This window comes from Otolemur garnettii, unplaced genomic scaffold, assembly GCF_000181295.1.
Source record: "Otolemur garnettii isolate 467f Iridium unplaced genomic scaffold, OtoGar3 scaffold00306, whole genome shotgun sequence".
NCBI classification, from domain to species: Eukaryota; Metazoa; Chordata; class Mammalia; order Primates; family Galagidae; genus Otolemur; species Otolemur garnettii.
The window spans coordinates 560,251-577,131 of record NW_003852701.1 but is presented as its reverse complement, the minus strand read 5'-3'; the positions used below and the strand labels follow the sequence as shown (position 1 = coordinate 577,131).

General features: G+C 41.2%; 1 protein-coding gene across 1 annotated transcript in view; it reads left to right on the top strand.

Annotated features, from left to right (window-relative positions):
• The window catches only part of NHSL2 (NHS like 2), a 309,715-nt gene that overhangs the window by 48,889 nt on the left and 243,945 nt on the right, over window positions 1-16,881 (top strand). The window contains exon 2 of the mRNA XM_003803450.3: window positions 12,291-12,296. Within this exon, the coding sequence (XP_003803498.1) occupies window positions 12,291-12,296 (6 nt within the window). The remainder of the gene's footprint in view (window positions 1-12,290; window positions 12,297-16,881) is intronic.

The following is a 16,881-nucleotide window of genomic DNA, read 5'->3' as shown; positions in this document are numbered from 1 at the left end:
TTCTCATTCTCAGTTTCCGATGAGTAGTCCTTTGCCTCATCTCCTGATTTATTGACCAGGCAGTCACCCGAAAAACAACTGCTCATATCCTCCCCTACATGGATATCAACCAGTTCAAACTGAAAACCCAAGAGTGTTCCTGTAAACACCATCCCCTTTTTTTCCTGATAAGCATCCCATGACGACAGTCAGAGAGACACCATGCCCAGCACTTTGCCTCCTTATAATAAACTAAAAAGATGGAGATGATAGGGCTGAATGTAGGGACCTGCCCAAATAAAACTGTCCTGCCCAGGAAAGAATGTCCCTCCCAGGAAGGAATGAGTGTGCTAATCCCTACCCCCTAACTCTTATATTCCCACCCTACCTTAACCCACATGCTGACTTCTTTTTCAAACTCAGCATGCTCGGACCCGAGTGAATAAAGGCCACATTGCCCACACAGAACCCAGACACTGCTTCCTTTCATTCGTGTCTCAGAATAACCTCTCATTTTTGGTCCTTGCCCTCTCATTCTGATTCTGTCTGTCATGCTGGGTATAGGTGATTTTGTTTGCGAAAGGGTAGCACTTTTAAACACAAATGAAAATAAGCAAAACGAAAAATGTATAGCCTTTAAACTAGACAGTATATGAGAAACAAGTTTAAACAAAAGTATTTGCCATGGTAAGAATGATGATCGGTGTGTGTGTGTGTGTGTGTGTGTGTGTGTGTGCATGTGCATGCGTGTGGTGGGGAAAGCTTGGGCTGGAAGGGAAAAGAAGAAAGTAAAAACGAGAGAAAAGAATTAGCTTAGTGTTTGTGTCAGTGCTGTGGGTCAGTTGCGATTTTGAAAAGAGGAGAAAGTGGAAAAGGGAAAGGACAGCAATGGTTATGGAATGCCTACTGTGTGCCAGGGTTTCTCTGGTTTGCAGTTTCACTACGAATGCATATAGCAACCCCTTGAGTTCTGAATATTATTGTTTCTATTTTAAAGATGAAGACTGAAGTTCAGAGAGAGAAAATAACTTGTCTAAGATCATATAGCAAGTAAATTGTGTTGCTGGGATTTAAACTGAACTCTCTTTAACCTCAAAACCCGCACCCTATCTTATTAGGACCTCCCTCCCTAGAGGAAAGTTAAGGAGTTATAGGTGGTTGGGCACCAGGAACACATAGCACCTTCCTTTGGTGGCAGAACTCTAGAGATCGGAGAGTGCTTGTGGATAACCAGAAAGTAGAGGTTGTGTTCTTAGTGTTTAGTGAATTTGAGACAGAGGCCTGTAGCCAGAATGGAGGGAGAACCAGGGAAAACAAACTTAGGAAGAGAAATCTTCAGTTCCTTATGGCTAGAGAGTCAGAGCTGGGCAAGGAAAGGCCTGGACTTGGGCCTGAACGAAAGGACCTAGAATCTCTTAAGACTTTTGTTCTATGGACTGGTTTAGAGTCTTGAATTATGCTATATATTTTAGAATTGCTGTTTGTGTCCCAGTGCCATCACATTTGTAGTAAAGTTTTTTTCCTTCATTTTCTGAAAGCAGCAAACATTCATGACCATTTGAATGTTTATAAACATTCAAACTCACCATATAAACCACAATCTAGAACATTGCTAATAACGTCATACATACCAATATGTTTAGTACTTTTTTGTGGTTATTTTTAATAAAAAATTGTCTTTCTTTTCAGTATGGTTGTGGTTTACTTTCTCTGACAATGCCAAACTCCTAAGGGAAGATTTAGCTTGCATATCAGTCAGGATGAGCAAGGTTGTGCTGTGATAATGGACAAACCCTACAATCTTAGAGGCTCATAACAACAAGGGTTTATTACTTGCTCTCACTTCATGGCTGTGATAAGTTAGCTGAGGGCTCTGCTCCTTATCTCCTTACCTCAAAACTCAAGTAGTCAGAGAAGCTATCATCCCAAACATTGCTGGTTATCATAGCAAAGGAAAAGAGAGCCCTGTTGGGCCCCATAATGGCGTTTAATTATTCCAGCCTGCAAGTGGCATATTTTACTTCTTATCTGGCCAGTGGCCAGAGCTCATCATATGGGCCCAACCAACTGTAATGGGCTAGGAAGTGCAATTTTACCATGTACCCACAAGGCGCAGAGCTGGGAATATTTGGGGAACACTGCTCATGACTATCATAGCCACTTGCCCACTATAGTGTGACATGTGGCTGTGACCTGTTTCCATCTGATAAAGTTCTGGAGAGGAAAGGGATTGCATAAGTAGGGTTGAGAAAGCCTGCCTGAGCTTTGTCCATCCCTGTGTCCTTTTAGATGATACTGTTAAGGCAACTTGCCTCATTCTGCACTCATTTTCCAGGCAGAGTCCCTTTTTCCTTGGAAGTTCACAATTCTGTTGTACCTGTTTCTATCCCTCTGTGTTTCACAGGCTCAAAGCACAACAGACCATTTGGCCCTGGAGTCTGTCTGGCATCTCACATGAGATCTCACCTTGCCTTCTTCTTCTCCCACACATGATTACTCAGATATCCAAGGAGCTGCTAATACTTTGCCTGGAGTGGGACACAACTTGACAGTAGTGGGAGTGGCTTTTGTGCATAATGGTGAGGGGAGGAGAGAATGGCTGGGTGAGTCATCACTGTTATTTCCGTCGCATTCCCATCGATCTTGCAAAGCTATTAAAAGAGTCACTAACTAAGATATAGGTCAACTCTAGTGTTAAAAGTCAAGTGAGAACTGAAATTCACAATGCAAACCCAGGCCAGGAAATGGAGTTAACTGAGGGTACTGGCTTTTGGCCTCACTGCTAGGAATGAAGGTCTGAGCTGATAGCTCAGGAAACACATCCTTGGCCTGTGAGCACAGGACCTGTGTCAGGCAACTGGCCCCAGGATGCTTCCTCAAACGCTAAGTGTGGGTTGGAGAAATGAGAGCGGCTTTGACATGGTTTATACAAGCAAAGCATTCACCAAACTGCCAGGTATGGGGGTAGCCTGCAGAAGTGACTGAAATAGATAATGTCCTTAGTCTCACAGAATTTAGAATCAGTCCAGTGGGGGTAGAGAATGTTAAACAAATGATACAGGGCATGAAAAGTGTTCTGACAAGGATGAGTACAGGGTAACAAGAATGGCACCTAAGCTAGACTTGAAGCATCAAGGTTGGCATCCTAGAGGAATAGTCTGCTATTTAAACAGAGAACAGAAGCAAATAGTAGCCAGCTGGGAAGGAAGGAAGTTGCAGAGAGTTACAAAGTAGAGGGAACTGGGAAGCCACCTAGAGCAGCAGCCAGGGACTGGATCATGAAGAACCGTGTAAGCTGTTTAAAGGGGGTTGGACATTATCTTGAGGACAGTAGGGAGCCATGGAATGGTTTGTCTTTCAGATCAGATTTGCCTTTCAGAAACATCACTGTGGGTTGGGAAGTGATGACATTAGAGGCTGGGAGTCTAGGTGAGAGTTGATGGTGAACTGGTTAAGATAGTTGTGATGGAGATGGAAAGAAATGGATGGATCTGAGGCATATTTAGAAGGTAGAATAGGTAGGCGTGGACAGTGAAGGGAAGTCAGGAGTCAGGGATGATGCCTCAGTACTGGCCTGGACCACTGGATAGCAGTCAGAGCAATGGCTCTGAAGTCAGACTTGATTTTGAATCCCAGATCTGCCATTGATTAGCTGTGTGACTTTGGATAATTTCCTTAACCTCTCTCTGCCTCAGTTTCCTTACCTACAATGAGGGTATTAATACTACCTTCCTTGAAATGATTAAGTGAAATAATACCTATAGAATGCTTTGAACTATGTCGGGAGCATAGAAAGTGTTCAGTAAATGTTAGCCATCATAGACAACAAGAAAGAGGAAGAGAGTTCATGGGGAGGATGGTGAGTTAGTTCTAAGCATGCCAAATTTAGGTTGTCTGTGTGACACTCAAGTGGAAATTTACTATGTGCATCTGAATCTCAGGAGATATTTGTCTAGAAATATAAATTTGAGAGTCATCAGTTTATAGATAGCAATTAAAACCATGAGAAGTTATACAGGGAAAATTTGTAGAGTGGGAAGAAAAGTAGGCCTAGGAGCAAGCTCTGAGAATTCTCAACATTTGTGGATAGAGGTAAAAAAACAAAAAAACAAATGGAGGGCAACGCTTGTGGCTCAAAAGAGTAGGGCGCCGGCCCCATATGCCGGAGGTGGCAGGTTCAAACCCAGCCCTGGCCAAAAACTGCCAAAAAAAAAAAAAGAAAAAAAAGAAGAAGAACCAAATGGGGAGGCTAAGCAACAACCACAGTGGCAGGAGAAAAATTGGGAGAGCCCACAGCATCACAGAAGTCAAGATGAGAGTGTTTCAAGGTGGAGGCAGTGGCCAGTGGCGGCAGTGCTTCAGACAGCAGATATAAGAGAAACAACAATGGGATTTAGCTCTGAGGAAAGAGTTACTGAGAATAGTTTTAGTAGAGTAGTAGAACTGGCTGTCAGATTGCATTGGGCTGAAGAGTGGGAGTGAGGAAATGGAGATGACAAACAGCTCTTCCAAGAAGTTTTAATTTGTGAAAGGAAAGTGAGAGCAGATGATTGTTACAGGGCTAAAAGAGGGCATGCTTCAATGCTGATAGGGAGCAGATTGATGGTAGAGAGGGAGAGATGGGAGATACAGATAAGAGGGGATAATTGAGGTTTGAGGTTCCTGAGATGGTGGGGAAAATGGAACACAGGGCACAGGCACAGGCACAGGTGGGGAGGTCTGTCTGAGGCAGAAGGAGTCATAAGAGGGAGGCGGGAGGTATAGGCGAGGTGAGTGAACTTACAGCTTTGGTTATGGGAAACTACTGCCTGATGGCTTCTCTTTCTCTATGAAATCAGGTGAGGGAGATGTGAAAAGGCTAGAAGTTTATGGGTGATAGAGGAGCTCAGAGGGCCACTGGAGAGAATGGAGAAGAGAGACCAGCAGGAACTGAAAGGAGAGTTGCCCAACTATACTGACTGCCCAGTGGATTCATAGCAATTCCCATCTGCATGGCTGGGGTACTTTCAATAAAGAGTTCTTAAAGGTCCTGCTGTGGGAGCAGAAAGGGTAGACATATGGATTGACTTAAGCTTTGTGGATTTGCAAAAAGGATGAAGGATAGATAATGGGGGAAGAGAGGTAAGGATATTGGCAAGTGAATAGTTCAAAAGCTTGATTTCATAATTTCCCTGTTCTCTGACTCAGAAGCTCCTGCTCCTGCCAATAATTTCTCTCTATTTCCCACTCTATAGCTTCTGCTCACTCAAGTCTCTTGTGCTGCCTCATGGCCACTGCCACTTGTGCACGTCTGTGTGTCTGTGAGCCTGCTTCTTCTGAGGATCCTCTCCATGTTTCATAGTCAGACTCCACAGGAGAGACTATCAGTGATTCCACAGGTTGCTGTCTTCCGTGTTTGACATTTAGTTCATGCCATCCCCTAGGCAGCTGTTTTTTGCCCTATAAGTTTTTTGCCCTGAGTCAGGGACCTGTGTCTGGTCCAGCCTACTGTACCCAGTGTCAACATTCTTAAGAAGGTATTGTGTATAAGACCAGCAAAATGGTTAAGAGTTTGGGCTTTAGTGCCTATGCTTGAATTCAAACTGTTCCACTGACTGAGTTTCCTTGGGAAATTTACTTCACATCTCTGATGCCCAGTTTCCTCATTTCTCAACTGAGTTCAGTACAAGTGCCTACCTCATTAAGGTCTTTGTGAGAATGAAATAATACATGAAAAGCACATAGCACAGTATGTGGTACATAGTTATTTCCATGTAAACATCACTTATCACTATTATTTTTATTACTACTATGATTATTTTACTATGAAGGCAAGCATTGAGGGCCTAGTAGGATTTGGACAAGACATTAGGGGAGACAGGATCTAAACTCCACCACTATTGAATGAACACAGTCTTCTTTCCTTCACATTAGTTCTTTACCATTTTCTGATTTTCTGACCTTTCCCCAGGGAATGTTTGTTACCCTGTGGGTTCCAAAGGCCCAAAGACTTCGGACTAGTGAGTCTGAAACGGGCTGGGGACTAAGTTGCTGGGTCTGCTCATTGTCAGCTAGGGAGGGATCCTGGCAGCCTGGCCTCTCCAGCTCAGCCCTTGGTTTCTGTGAGTCATATTTCTCTTATGCTAAGCCCAGCTCAGATTTGGAAAGGGGTTAGGGAGGTGGGGCTGGGTGAGGGGAGGAAAGAGAGAGGAAAGCAGTAACTAGGTTTCTTTCTGAGTTTCTTGGTTAGCTCCAGTTAAAGGAGAGTCTTTAGAGTCCTAGTGAGAGAATTTGAGGCCCTGCTGTGACCAGAATGCAATGGAAGGGACCCTTTGGTGAAGCTCAAGATGCCCAATGTGTGAGCAGCACTTCCCCAGGCATCCTGTCAGCCAGGACATCTCTCCATTTCTCTCTCCTGTACAGCGTGACTCCCATGAGTAAAGATTTTTCTCCAAGAAAAGAATGTAAATTGCTAATGTAGGGGAATGGGAATGGATTCAAGAGGCTCATTGCTTAGAGACCGAGTTCTTGGAAATGACCTGCTTCACTGATTACTTGTGTCTGAGCTAATATTTTCCTAAGGTGGTGGTCAGGTCACTGGTAGTACATGAAATAATTTCGGGTAGTATATGGTTGAACATTTTAAAACTTTAATATTATGAATTTATTTTAATGTGCTTTAGAAGAAAATATAATTAGCATAATTAGTATATGGTACAGTCATGATGGTAGTATACAGATGACTGAAGTTTAGGAAACACTGTTCTTAACAAAATGATGTTATCTTTTTTCTGCTGCCTCTTCGGCCTGAACTCCCAGATGCCGGGCTTCTGCATTGGTCAGCTGTCTTCTGGATAGGTCAAAATCAAAAGCCTCATCTCCCTTTATTCCTTGACTTCCACATATATGTCAGGGATTTTCATGCTCACTCTTGTTTTCTCTCCTTCTCTCTCTTTCCTTCCCAGCCTAGTGGTTGATGGTATTCCTGGCTCCTCTTTCTCCCTTTTTCACACTCAATTATTGATGAAGTCCTGTTAATCTGTTATTTTTCCCTTCAGAATATTTTTTGTACTGTGCCCTTCCAACTGTCATCACCCATTTGAGTGCCACAGCCTCAGTCTGCACTTCACCATCCCATTAATCTTCTTCAAGCACAACTTTCCCTATGACTTTTTCCTGAATTGGATTTTCTTTTTTTTGAGACAGAGTCTTACTCTGTCACGCTGGGTAGAGCTCCATGGTTTTATACATAGCTCACAGCAAACTCAAACTCTTGGGCTCAAGAGATCCTCTTGCCTCAGCCTCCCGAGTAGCTGTGACTACAGGCACCTGCCACCATGCCTGGCTAGTTTTTCTATTTTTAGCAAAGACAGGGTCTCTCTCTTGCTCAGGCTGGTCTTGAACTCTTAAGCTCAAGCAATCTACCTGCCTCAGCCTGAGTGAGCAATTCTTGGTCCTTGGAATATGGGTTCAGCCTAAGATTTGCCCATAACTCTGGTTTCCTTTCTAGGACCCATCTAGGTCTTTCCTGTTTCTCAAATACACTCTCCTTATTTCTAGCTCTAACTCCTTTTTATATACCTTGACTAAAATATCTTCCTCAGTCCTTCCCATTGGATTACTTATTTTTCATATATTGCTATTTGTGTTTGTTTTATGTCTCCCTAAATAGACTCAGCTTACTGAGGTAAAGGAGTGTGCTTTCCCACACCCCCTGTGTGAAGAGCTCATCTACAACTAGCACGTTGCCTTAGAAATGCATAATCTCCTCTCCTTTCTCTTCCCTTTCTCTTCCCTCCCCCCCATCCCCTCCCCTGTCTTGTCACCTCTCCTTCTTTCCTCCCTTTTTGATGGAGTCTCACTCTGTCACCCTGGAGTCAAGTGATCCTTTTGCCTCAGCTTCCTAAGTAGCTGGGACTACAGAAACAGGGTCTCACGCTTGCTCAGGCTGGTCTTAAACTCCTGGGCTCAAGCAAAATGCATATTGGCCTCCTAGGGTGCTAGGATTACTTACAGGCCATGAGCACCCTGCATGGTCTCTCCTTCCCTCCCTCCCTCCCTTCCTTCCTTCTTTTACTTTCTTTGTTTCTCTTTCTTTTTTGTTTGAAATAGTGTCTCACTCTGTTGCTGAAGCTATAGTTCAGTGGTGTCATCATATCTCACTGTTACCTCAAACTTCTAGGCTCAAGCCATTCCCTTGCCCAAGCTTCCCGAGTAGCTGGGACTATAGGCACACACCACCCTACCTGGCTAAATTTTCTATTTTTTTTTTGTAGAGATTGGGGTCTTGCTGTGTTGGTCAGGGTGATCTTGAACTCCTGGCCTCAAGTGATCCTCCTGCCTCAGCCTCCCAAAGTGCTGGGATTACAGGTGTGAGCCACTGGACCCAGCCTGGATCTTTGGTTTTCATGATTTCTGAAGTGGTTTAAAAACTGAATTTGCACCCAAAGAAAAAAGTCCCTAAGAGGAAGTTTCTAAAAGCAGTCAGTAATAGAGATTTGGCTAAACTCATAAACTCATAAAATATGAGTTTTAGTATATTAGGCTATAGTACAGCCACTAAATGTGGCTACTTCATGAACTCTGTTGGTATGAAAAAAGATATGTATGGAATAGTGTTAAATGGAAAAAGCAGAACAAAATAATAGGTACATACTGGCTGTGTAAATGTACGTGTGTGCTTTGACAAAGACCAGAAGGCAATTGGCCAGTTTGAAATCAAAGAGCCATTAGGCAACCAAGATGTATTTATTAAAATTGAATGCCAACTGAGAGGCAGTTAGGGGTCATCAACTGGAAGGTCCAGTACAGCTGAAGTTTAGGAAGTGGGAGATGGGGCTTCTCTTCTTTCACCATGAAGATGGAAAGGTTGAGATAGAGCTTGAACTTCAGTTTAGGTCTTTTGTCTAGCAGGCTGTATTCAAAGTGGAGAGAGAGAGAGACTTGGCCTCTGTGGGCCCACCTCACTTTTCCTCACTGCCAAGAAGACCCCTTTCTTCTCTCTCACAGCTGACAAAGCATTCTGGTAGAAGACTCCACTCCCATTCCAGAACACTGTGTGTTACTGTGTGGAGACCCAGTGTGACTTCCTTCCTGAGGTTTCTTGGCACGGGCTGTGCTCCTCCACTCCCCACCCCTGTTCATCATCCAAGGTTTATACTGTAAATATCTGGATGGGGTGAAAAGAAAAGCCAGACCTCCAACTTGGGGCTGGTCCACTGAAGGCTGAGCCAAGGGTGTGTTGTTGATACAGAAGATAGTTTCTCCCAAGAGTTTACTGTAGAGGGTTATTTTTGTTGTTTCAGGTTTTCCAGCTTTATTCAAGAGAATGAAGACAGGAAGGAAGCAGGATAGGTGTGTATATTGGATAGCAGGGAAGGAGAGACTTGTATTTCTTTTCTGCTGACCAGTTGCTACCCAACAATACCTGCCATTTATTGAGCACTTACTCTGTGTTGTGTGCTTTACACATGGCATCTCATTTAACCCTCACAACAGCTTAACCAAGTATTATTCCACCCATCCTATTTTATAGTTGGTAAAACAGGTTCAGAGAGAACTTATCTAATCACTAGGGAATAGCAGAGTCAGGATTCACTCAACAAAGATGTATTGAGCCACCTACTCCATGACAAGCCTCATGCTGGGTATTGAATGTCCAGCTGTGAACAAGATCAAGTCACTGCCTTCAACAACTTACAGTCGTGTGTGTGTGTGTGATCAACAAGTAAGCAGGCAGTGGTAGGACAAGGTGGTGCTGCTCTGATGAGGTAGAAACTGGTGCTATGAGACCACAGAGAAAGGGCACCTGGCTGGGCACAGTGGCTCATGCCTGTAATCCCAGGACTTGGGAGGCTGAGGTGGGTGGATTTCCTGAGCTCACAGATTTGAGACCAGTCAGCGCCAGAGCAAGACCTTGTCTCTAAAAATAGCTGGATGTTATGGTGGGCACCTGTATTTCCAGCTACTTGGGAGGCTGAGGCAAGAGAATCACTTAAACCCAAGAGTTTGAGGCTGATGTGAGCTATGACGCCACAGCACTCTACCAAGGGGTGACAAAGTGAGACTCTCTGTCTCAAAAAAAAAAAAAAAAAAAAAGAAAGAAAAGAAAAGAAAAGAAAAGAAAGAAAGAAAGAAAGGTCACCCATCACAGGAGTAGGAGGTGGGGAGTCAGCATTGGCAAAGGCTTTTCAAAGGAAGCAATATCCTGTCTGGATCTAGAGGAAGAGTAGGGGTCAGCTAAGTGAAGGAGATGGTACATCAGAAGTGATACATGCAGAGGGCATACTATTGCAAAGGGCTGAATCAAGAGAGAGTAATAGTGTTTTAAGAAACTACTGTGAGGGTGGTGCCTGTGGCTCAAAGGAATAGGGTGCTGGCCCCATATACCGGAGGTGGTGGGTTCAAACCTGGCCCTGGCCAAAAACTGATAAAAATAAAAATAAAAAAAATAAACCTACTATGAGTGGTAAGTGGCTGGAGCAAGCTAAGAGATGAGACTGAGGAAGTAGGCAGGGGCTCTCTTGTGAAGTCCCTTCTGAACTATGGGGAGGAGTTTGGACTTCATTCTCAGTGTGATGAGGAGCCACATGAGAGCTTTAAATGGGAAAGTGATGTGATCAGATTGGCACTTTCATAGGTTTGGTCTGACCATTATATGGAGAACAGGTTGTAGGGGACCAAGAGTGGAAGTGGGGATATCACAGTGGGGATGCTGGAGATATTACCATGGCTTAGTCAAGGATGGTAGAATAGTAGAACCAACCAAGGGTTCATGTTTCAAGTGGAGCTGACAGCACTTCCTGATAGATTTGAGGTAGGGGGGTGAAGGAATCAGGTCATGTCATTCAGACTCCAAAGACCTCAGGAGTCTCAGGAAGTGGCAGTTGAGGGCCTCCTACAGTCAGACTTGAGATCTGGAATGTTGGAAACCACTGGAAAATAAATGTTTTTGCTTGCCATTGAGTCAATGGGACAAGAGAGAGAGAGAGAGATGGGAAAGTGTGATTGTTTATATTAGTGAACATCTTGTACATATACATACATTACCATGTGTCTAACACTGTTTAAGTACTTTACAAATAGTTACTTAATTCTCATAACAACTACTTTTATTATTCCAGTTTTCCAGATGTAGAAATTGAAACACTTGAGCAAGACAACACAACTAGTAAGTGGGAAAGCTGGGATTCAAGCTCAGGTAGTCTCACTCCAGAATTCTATGCTGCCTCTTCGGTAGAGCCACTTATTCATTCATTAATTCATGCTTGCATACATTCAATATGTAATTACTGAGGACACATATGTGTTAGGAACAGGAGGTAGAATGATCTGTAAAACCAGACGCAGTCTCTGCCATCATGGAATTCACAGTCCAGTAAAGGAAGTGGATATTAACCAAATAATCACACATACAAATGCATACAAACCGGGACAACCTAGAATAAGGGACTTAACCTAGTTAGGTAGGTCAGAGAAAAAACAAAGTGATACTTGAGGTGAAACCTGAAGGATTAAATAGAAGTTAATTAGGAAGGAAGGGAAGGAACAGTGTTACAAACAGGAACTAGCAGGTACAAGGACTCTGTGGTGGGAGATAGCCTGATGTGTTCAAAGGACTTGAAGAATGCCAGAGTGGCAGAGGAGTGGTGGGCAAGCCTGAAGCCCTCACATGGACAAGGCCTGCAGGCTACTTCTAGATTTGCTCTTTGAATGTTTTCAGGCAGGAGATGGATAATATGTTCCCATCAGCATTTTGAACCAATAACTCTGGTCCCTTTGGCTTCAATGTGAAGATTGGTTTGGAGGAGGCCAGGATGAAAGCCAGAAGGCCAGTTGACAAAGAGTAACAAGGTATTGCTACAGTCCAGGGGAGAGATGATGGTAACTTGGGCTGTGGAAGGATTCAAGAGCTATTTATTTTCTTCCTAAAAATTGATAGATTCCGGTGAAGATTGAGTATGAGGATCAAAGAAACAAGAAGGCAATAATAGGGTTCTGTCTTGCTTATCTGGGTAGATAGATGGTGGTTACATTTTGAAGAACCCAGAAGATGACTAGGTTTCATGCAGAAAAATCATGCATTCAGTTTTGGGAATATTAATTTTGAGGTGCCATTGAAACAAAGGTCAAGCAGGCTTTTCACATGTATGGAGTCAGAGTTTAGAGGAGAATGTGGGGCTGATTCAATGGTGTCTCAGAGTCAGCTCACACTGGCCAATGAAAACCTATTAATTCAGGAATTTTGCAAGCTGGTTAGAAAACCATTGGTCACTTCAAGTTTGGTCATGCTGGAAGTATTTATACAGAGGAAGGAAGTTGGGAGTTCTCAGCTGCAGGTGTGAACAGGACCATTGTGACAGGCTGTACAGAGTGCCAGGCCAAGAACAAAGGTTTCGTAAATGTCAAGAGTTAAAGGCAGAGAAAGATGAATTCACAAGGTAAGACTGACATGTGGCTTCACTTTCTTTTCCATTTTGTTCTTTCCAACTCTATTACCACTTCTTTGGTTGAAGCCCATGTCATCTTACATCTCAATTATTCAAATGGTATTTGCAACTTACCTTTTTGTTTATCAAGTCTGTTTTTTTGTTCTTTGATCAGTAACTTCTATAACTTTATTTTTTTTTAATTTCAGGTTGATGTTAGGGTAAAACAGCCAAATTACAATATTTGAATTTGTTAGGTAGAGTCCCTCTTGTAGCTATGTCCTGCACGCAAAAGGTGTGCCATATACCCTTACACTGTGCTGATTCAGTGGGAGCACCCCAATCCCCCCTCCTGTCTCCCCCTCCATGGTTCCCCTCATGTTGAATTGAAATGAGTTTTTCTCCTATGCAGGCATGAATTAAATCATCTACTGGCTTCATGTTAGTATTGAGTACACTGGATATTTGCTTTTCCATTCTCATGATACACTGAGAAGAATGTGTTTCAACTCCATTTAGGTTAATACAAAAGATGTGAAGTCACCATCTTTTCAAGGCTAAATAGTATTCCATGGTGTACATATACCACAGTTTGTTAATCCATTCCTAAATTAATGGGCATTTAGGTTGTTTCCACATCTTGGTGATTATAAATTGAGCTATGATAAACAATTTAGTGCAATGTCCTTATGATAAAATGGTTTTTTTTTTTTTTCCTTCTGGTTAGGTGGCTAGCAGTGAGATTGCAGGATGAAATGGGAGCTCTAATTTGATTTCTTTCATGATTCTCCATGCTTCTTTCCAAAGAGGTTTTATTAGTTTGCAGTCCTACCAACAGCGTAAAGGTGTTCCCTCTCTCCACATCCACACTAGCATCTGCAACTTTGGGATTTAGTGATGTGGGCTAATCTTATTGGTGTTAGGTGATATCCCTGGGTGGTTTTGATTTGCATTTCTCTGATGATTAGGGACAATGAGTGTTTTTTCAGATGTTTGTTAGTCATTTGCCTGTCTTCCTCAGAGAAGGTTTTGTTCATGTCTCTTGCTCAGTGATAGATGGGATTATTAGGTCTTTTTTCTTAATTAATTTGAGTTCTCTGTAGATCCTAGTTATCCAGCCTTTGTCAGATTCATAATATGCAAATATATTTTCCAATTCTGAAGGTTGTCTATTTGCTTTGATTGCTGTGTCCTTAGGCGTGCAGAAACTTTTCAGTTTAATTAAGTCCCATTTGTTAATTTTTGTTGTTGCAATTGCCATGGAAACATCTTCATAAAAACTTTCCCCAGGCAGACATCTTCAATAGTTTTTCCCACACATTCATCTAAGATTTTAATTGTTTCCAGCCGTAGATTTTAATCTTTTATCCAGTTAGAAGCACTTTTTATAAGTGGTGAAAGGTGAGGGTCAAGTTGCAGTCTTTTATGTGTGGTTATCCAGTTCTCCCGCACAATTTATTGAATAGGGATTCTTTTCCCCAGGATATGCTTTGTTGGGTTTATCAAAGGTCAGATGGCCATAAGAGATTTGTTTCATCTCTTGGTTTTCTATTTGGTTCCAAATGTCAATGTCTCTATTTTTGTGCCAATATCATGCTGTTTTGACTGCTGTGAACTTGTAATATAGCCTAAATTCTGGTAGGGTGATGCCTCTAGCTTTGTTTTTATTACTAAGAATTGCCTTAGCTTTGCAGGGCTTTTTGTGGTTCCATACGAAACAAAGAACTATATTTTTTCCCAAATCTTCTAAGTATGATGTTGGCATTTTAATGGAGACTGCATTGAATCTGTAGATTGCTTGGGAGGTGTAGACATTTTAACAGTGTTGATTATTCCCAGCCAAAACATGCTCCTCCATGTGTTAAAAGTCTTCTGCTATTTCTTTTCTTATTCATAATTCTCTTTGTAGATTTCCTTCACCTTTTTTGTTAGGTATATTCCTAGGTATTTTACTTTCTTTGAAACTACTGTAATGGGAATTGTGTCTCTGGTTAGTTTCTCAACTCGCCTGTTATCGGTGTAAAGGCTACTGATTTGTGGATATTGATTTTGTACCCTGAGATGTCACCATCTTTCTTTCTCTCTCTCTCCCTCCCTCCCTCCTCTTTATTTCTTCTCTTTCTTTTTCTTTTCTTTTCTCCTTCCTTCCTTCTTTCTCTTTCTGACAGGGTCTCACTTTGTCATCCTCAGTAGACTGCTATGGCATCACAGCAATCTCAAACTCTTGGGCTCAAACAATCCTCTTCCTCAGTCTCCAGAATAGCTGGGAGTAAGGCATCTGCCACAACATCTGGCTATTTTTAGAGATGGGCTCTCGCTCTTGCTCAGGCTGGTCTCAAACTCATGAGATTAAGCAATTGACCCACCTCAGCCTCTCAGAATGCTAGGATTACAGGTATGAGCCACTGCACCTGGCTGTTACTGTATTTCTTGATCACTTCCAGGAGTCTTGTGGTTAAGTACCTGGAGTTCTCTACATATAAGATCATATCATTGATAAGAGAGTGAGAGTTCAACTTCCTCTCACCCCATTTGGATGCCCTTTATATCCTTCTCTTGCCTAATTGCATTGACTAGAACTTCCAGCCCTATGTTGAATAGTAGCAGTGAAAGAGGACAACCTTGGCTGGTTACAGTTCTAAGCGGAAAAGCTTTCAGTTTTACTCCATACAGTATAACATTAGCTGTGGGTTTGTCATAGATGGCTTCAATCAGTTTAAGAAACGTGCCACCTATGCCTATATTCTTAAGTGTTCTTGTTAGAATAGAATGCTGAATTTTATCAAATGTTTTTTCTGTATCTATTGAGAGGATCATATGGTTCTTGTTTTTGCTTCTATTGATATGGTGAATTACATTTATGGATTTGCATGTGTTAAACCTGCCTTGTATTCCTGGGATGAAGCCTACTTGATGCGATGTATAGTTTTTTCGATGTGTAGCTATAATCTATTGGTGAAGACTTTGTTGAGTACTTTTGCATCTATATTCATTAGTGAAATTGGTCTGCAGTTCTCCTTTTTAGTTGGATCTTTTCCTGGTTTTGGTATCAAGGCGATGTTTGCTTCATAGAATGTGTTGGGGAAGATTCCTTCCTTCTTAGTGTTTTGGAATAGGTTCTGCAGTATAGGTATAAGCTCTTCTTTGAAGGTTTGATAGAATTGTGGTGTGACGCTGTCTGGTTCCTGACTTCTGTGTTGGAAGAATTTTTACTGTTTCTTTGGTTTCAGTGTTTGATATTGGTCTGTTCAAATAATCTATTTCTTCTTGGTTAAATCTAGGGAGAAGGTGTGATTCCAGGTATTGGTCCACTTCCTTCACATTGATAACATTCTTGTAGTTGGAGATAATCTCTTGTATCTGCTATCTTGCTTTTCTGTTTCTACTTAATCTGGCCAATGTTTTATTAATTTTGTGTATTTTTTCAAGGAATCAACTCTTTGTTTCATTAATTTTCTAAATGATTGGTTTGTTTTCAATTTCATTTATTTCTGATTTAGTTTTGGTTATTTCTTTTGTTCTGATAGTTTTTTTTATTGGATTGTTTTTCCTTTTCCATTTCCTTTGATTCACTAGTTTGTTGATGTGCTCTCTTTTTGTTTTTTTGGATGTAGGGTTCTAATGTGATAAACTTCCCTCTTAAGACTGCTTTTGCAGTACACCACAGGTTTTGGTAACTTGTAGCTTCATTGTTGTTATATTTGAGGAATTTAATACTTTTTCCTTTATCTCTTTCTTGATCCAACTGTCATTCAGCATAAGGTTGTTTAATTTCCATGTCTTTGTGTGGGGCTGAAATTTTTGTTGGAATTGAGTTCCACCTTTATTGCCTTATGGTCTGAGAAGATACAAGGTATAATTTCAATTATTTTAATTTTTTATTTTTTTACATATACATGTGTTTATTAGGTTTCCACTTTTTGCTTTCACAAAATTAAAAAGGCTTAAAATTTAATAACAATAACAATGTTTAAAATAAGGACTAGAAACAAAAACCTCGTAAAGAACGAACAAAGATAAATATATTCAGAAAAGAAATCAGATGATTGCTGCATTGAAATATTAAGCAATAATAATAATAGTGCAAAGAAAGTAACATTCACATTGTCAAATAAGAGTATGTCTATTACAGAATGCTTTGACTCTGATGTTCAGTATGGAGTCATCAGTTAACTTCTTAGTATTTTTTTCCAAAGTCTAAAAAAATAGATAACTAATATTTATAAATAAAAGTAAAAGATAATTTCAAAAAACAGATCATGGTAAATCTTATAAACAATAGAAAAAGAAGAAAGACTTCAAAATCATTCTACTTAATCTGGATATACCTAATATTAAAATAGGAGAAAATATATTTTTATAAAGAGGAAATTACAAACATATTTCACTTATAAATGAGGATGCAATATCCTAAACAACATATTAACAAGTTGAATTAAAAATTAATGTTTAAGTAATGTACTTTGGTCAAAATTAAATCCAATTTATGTGAGAA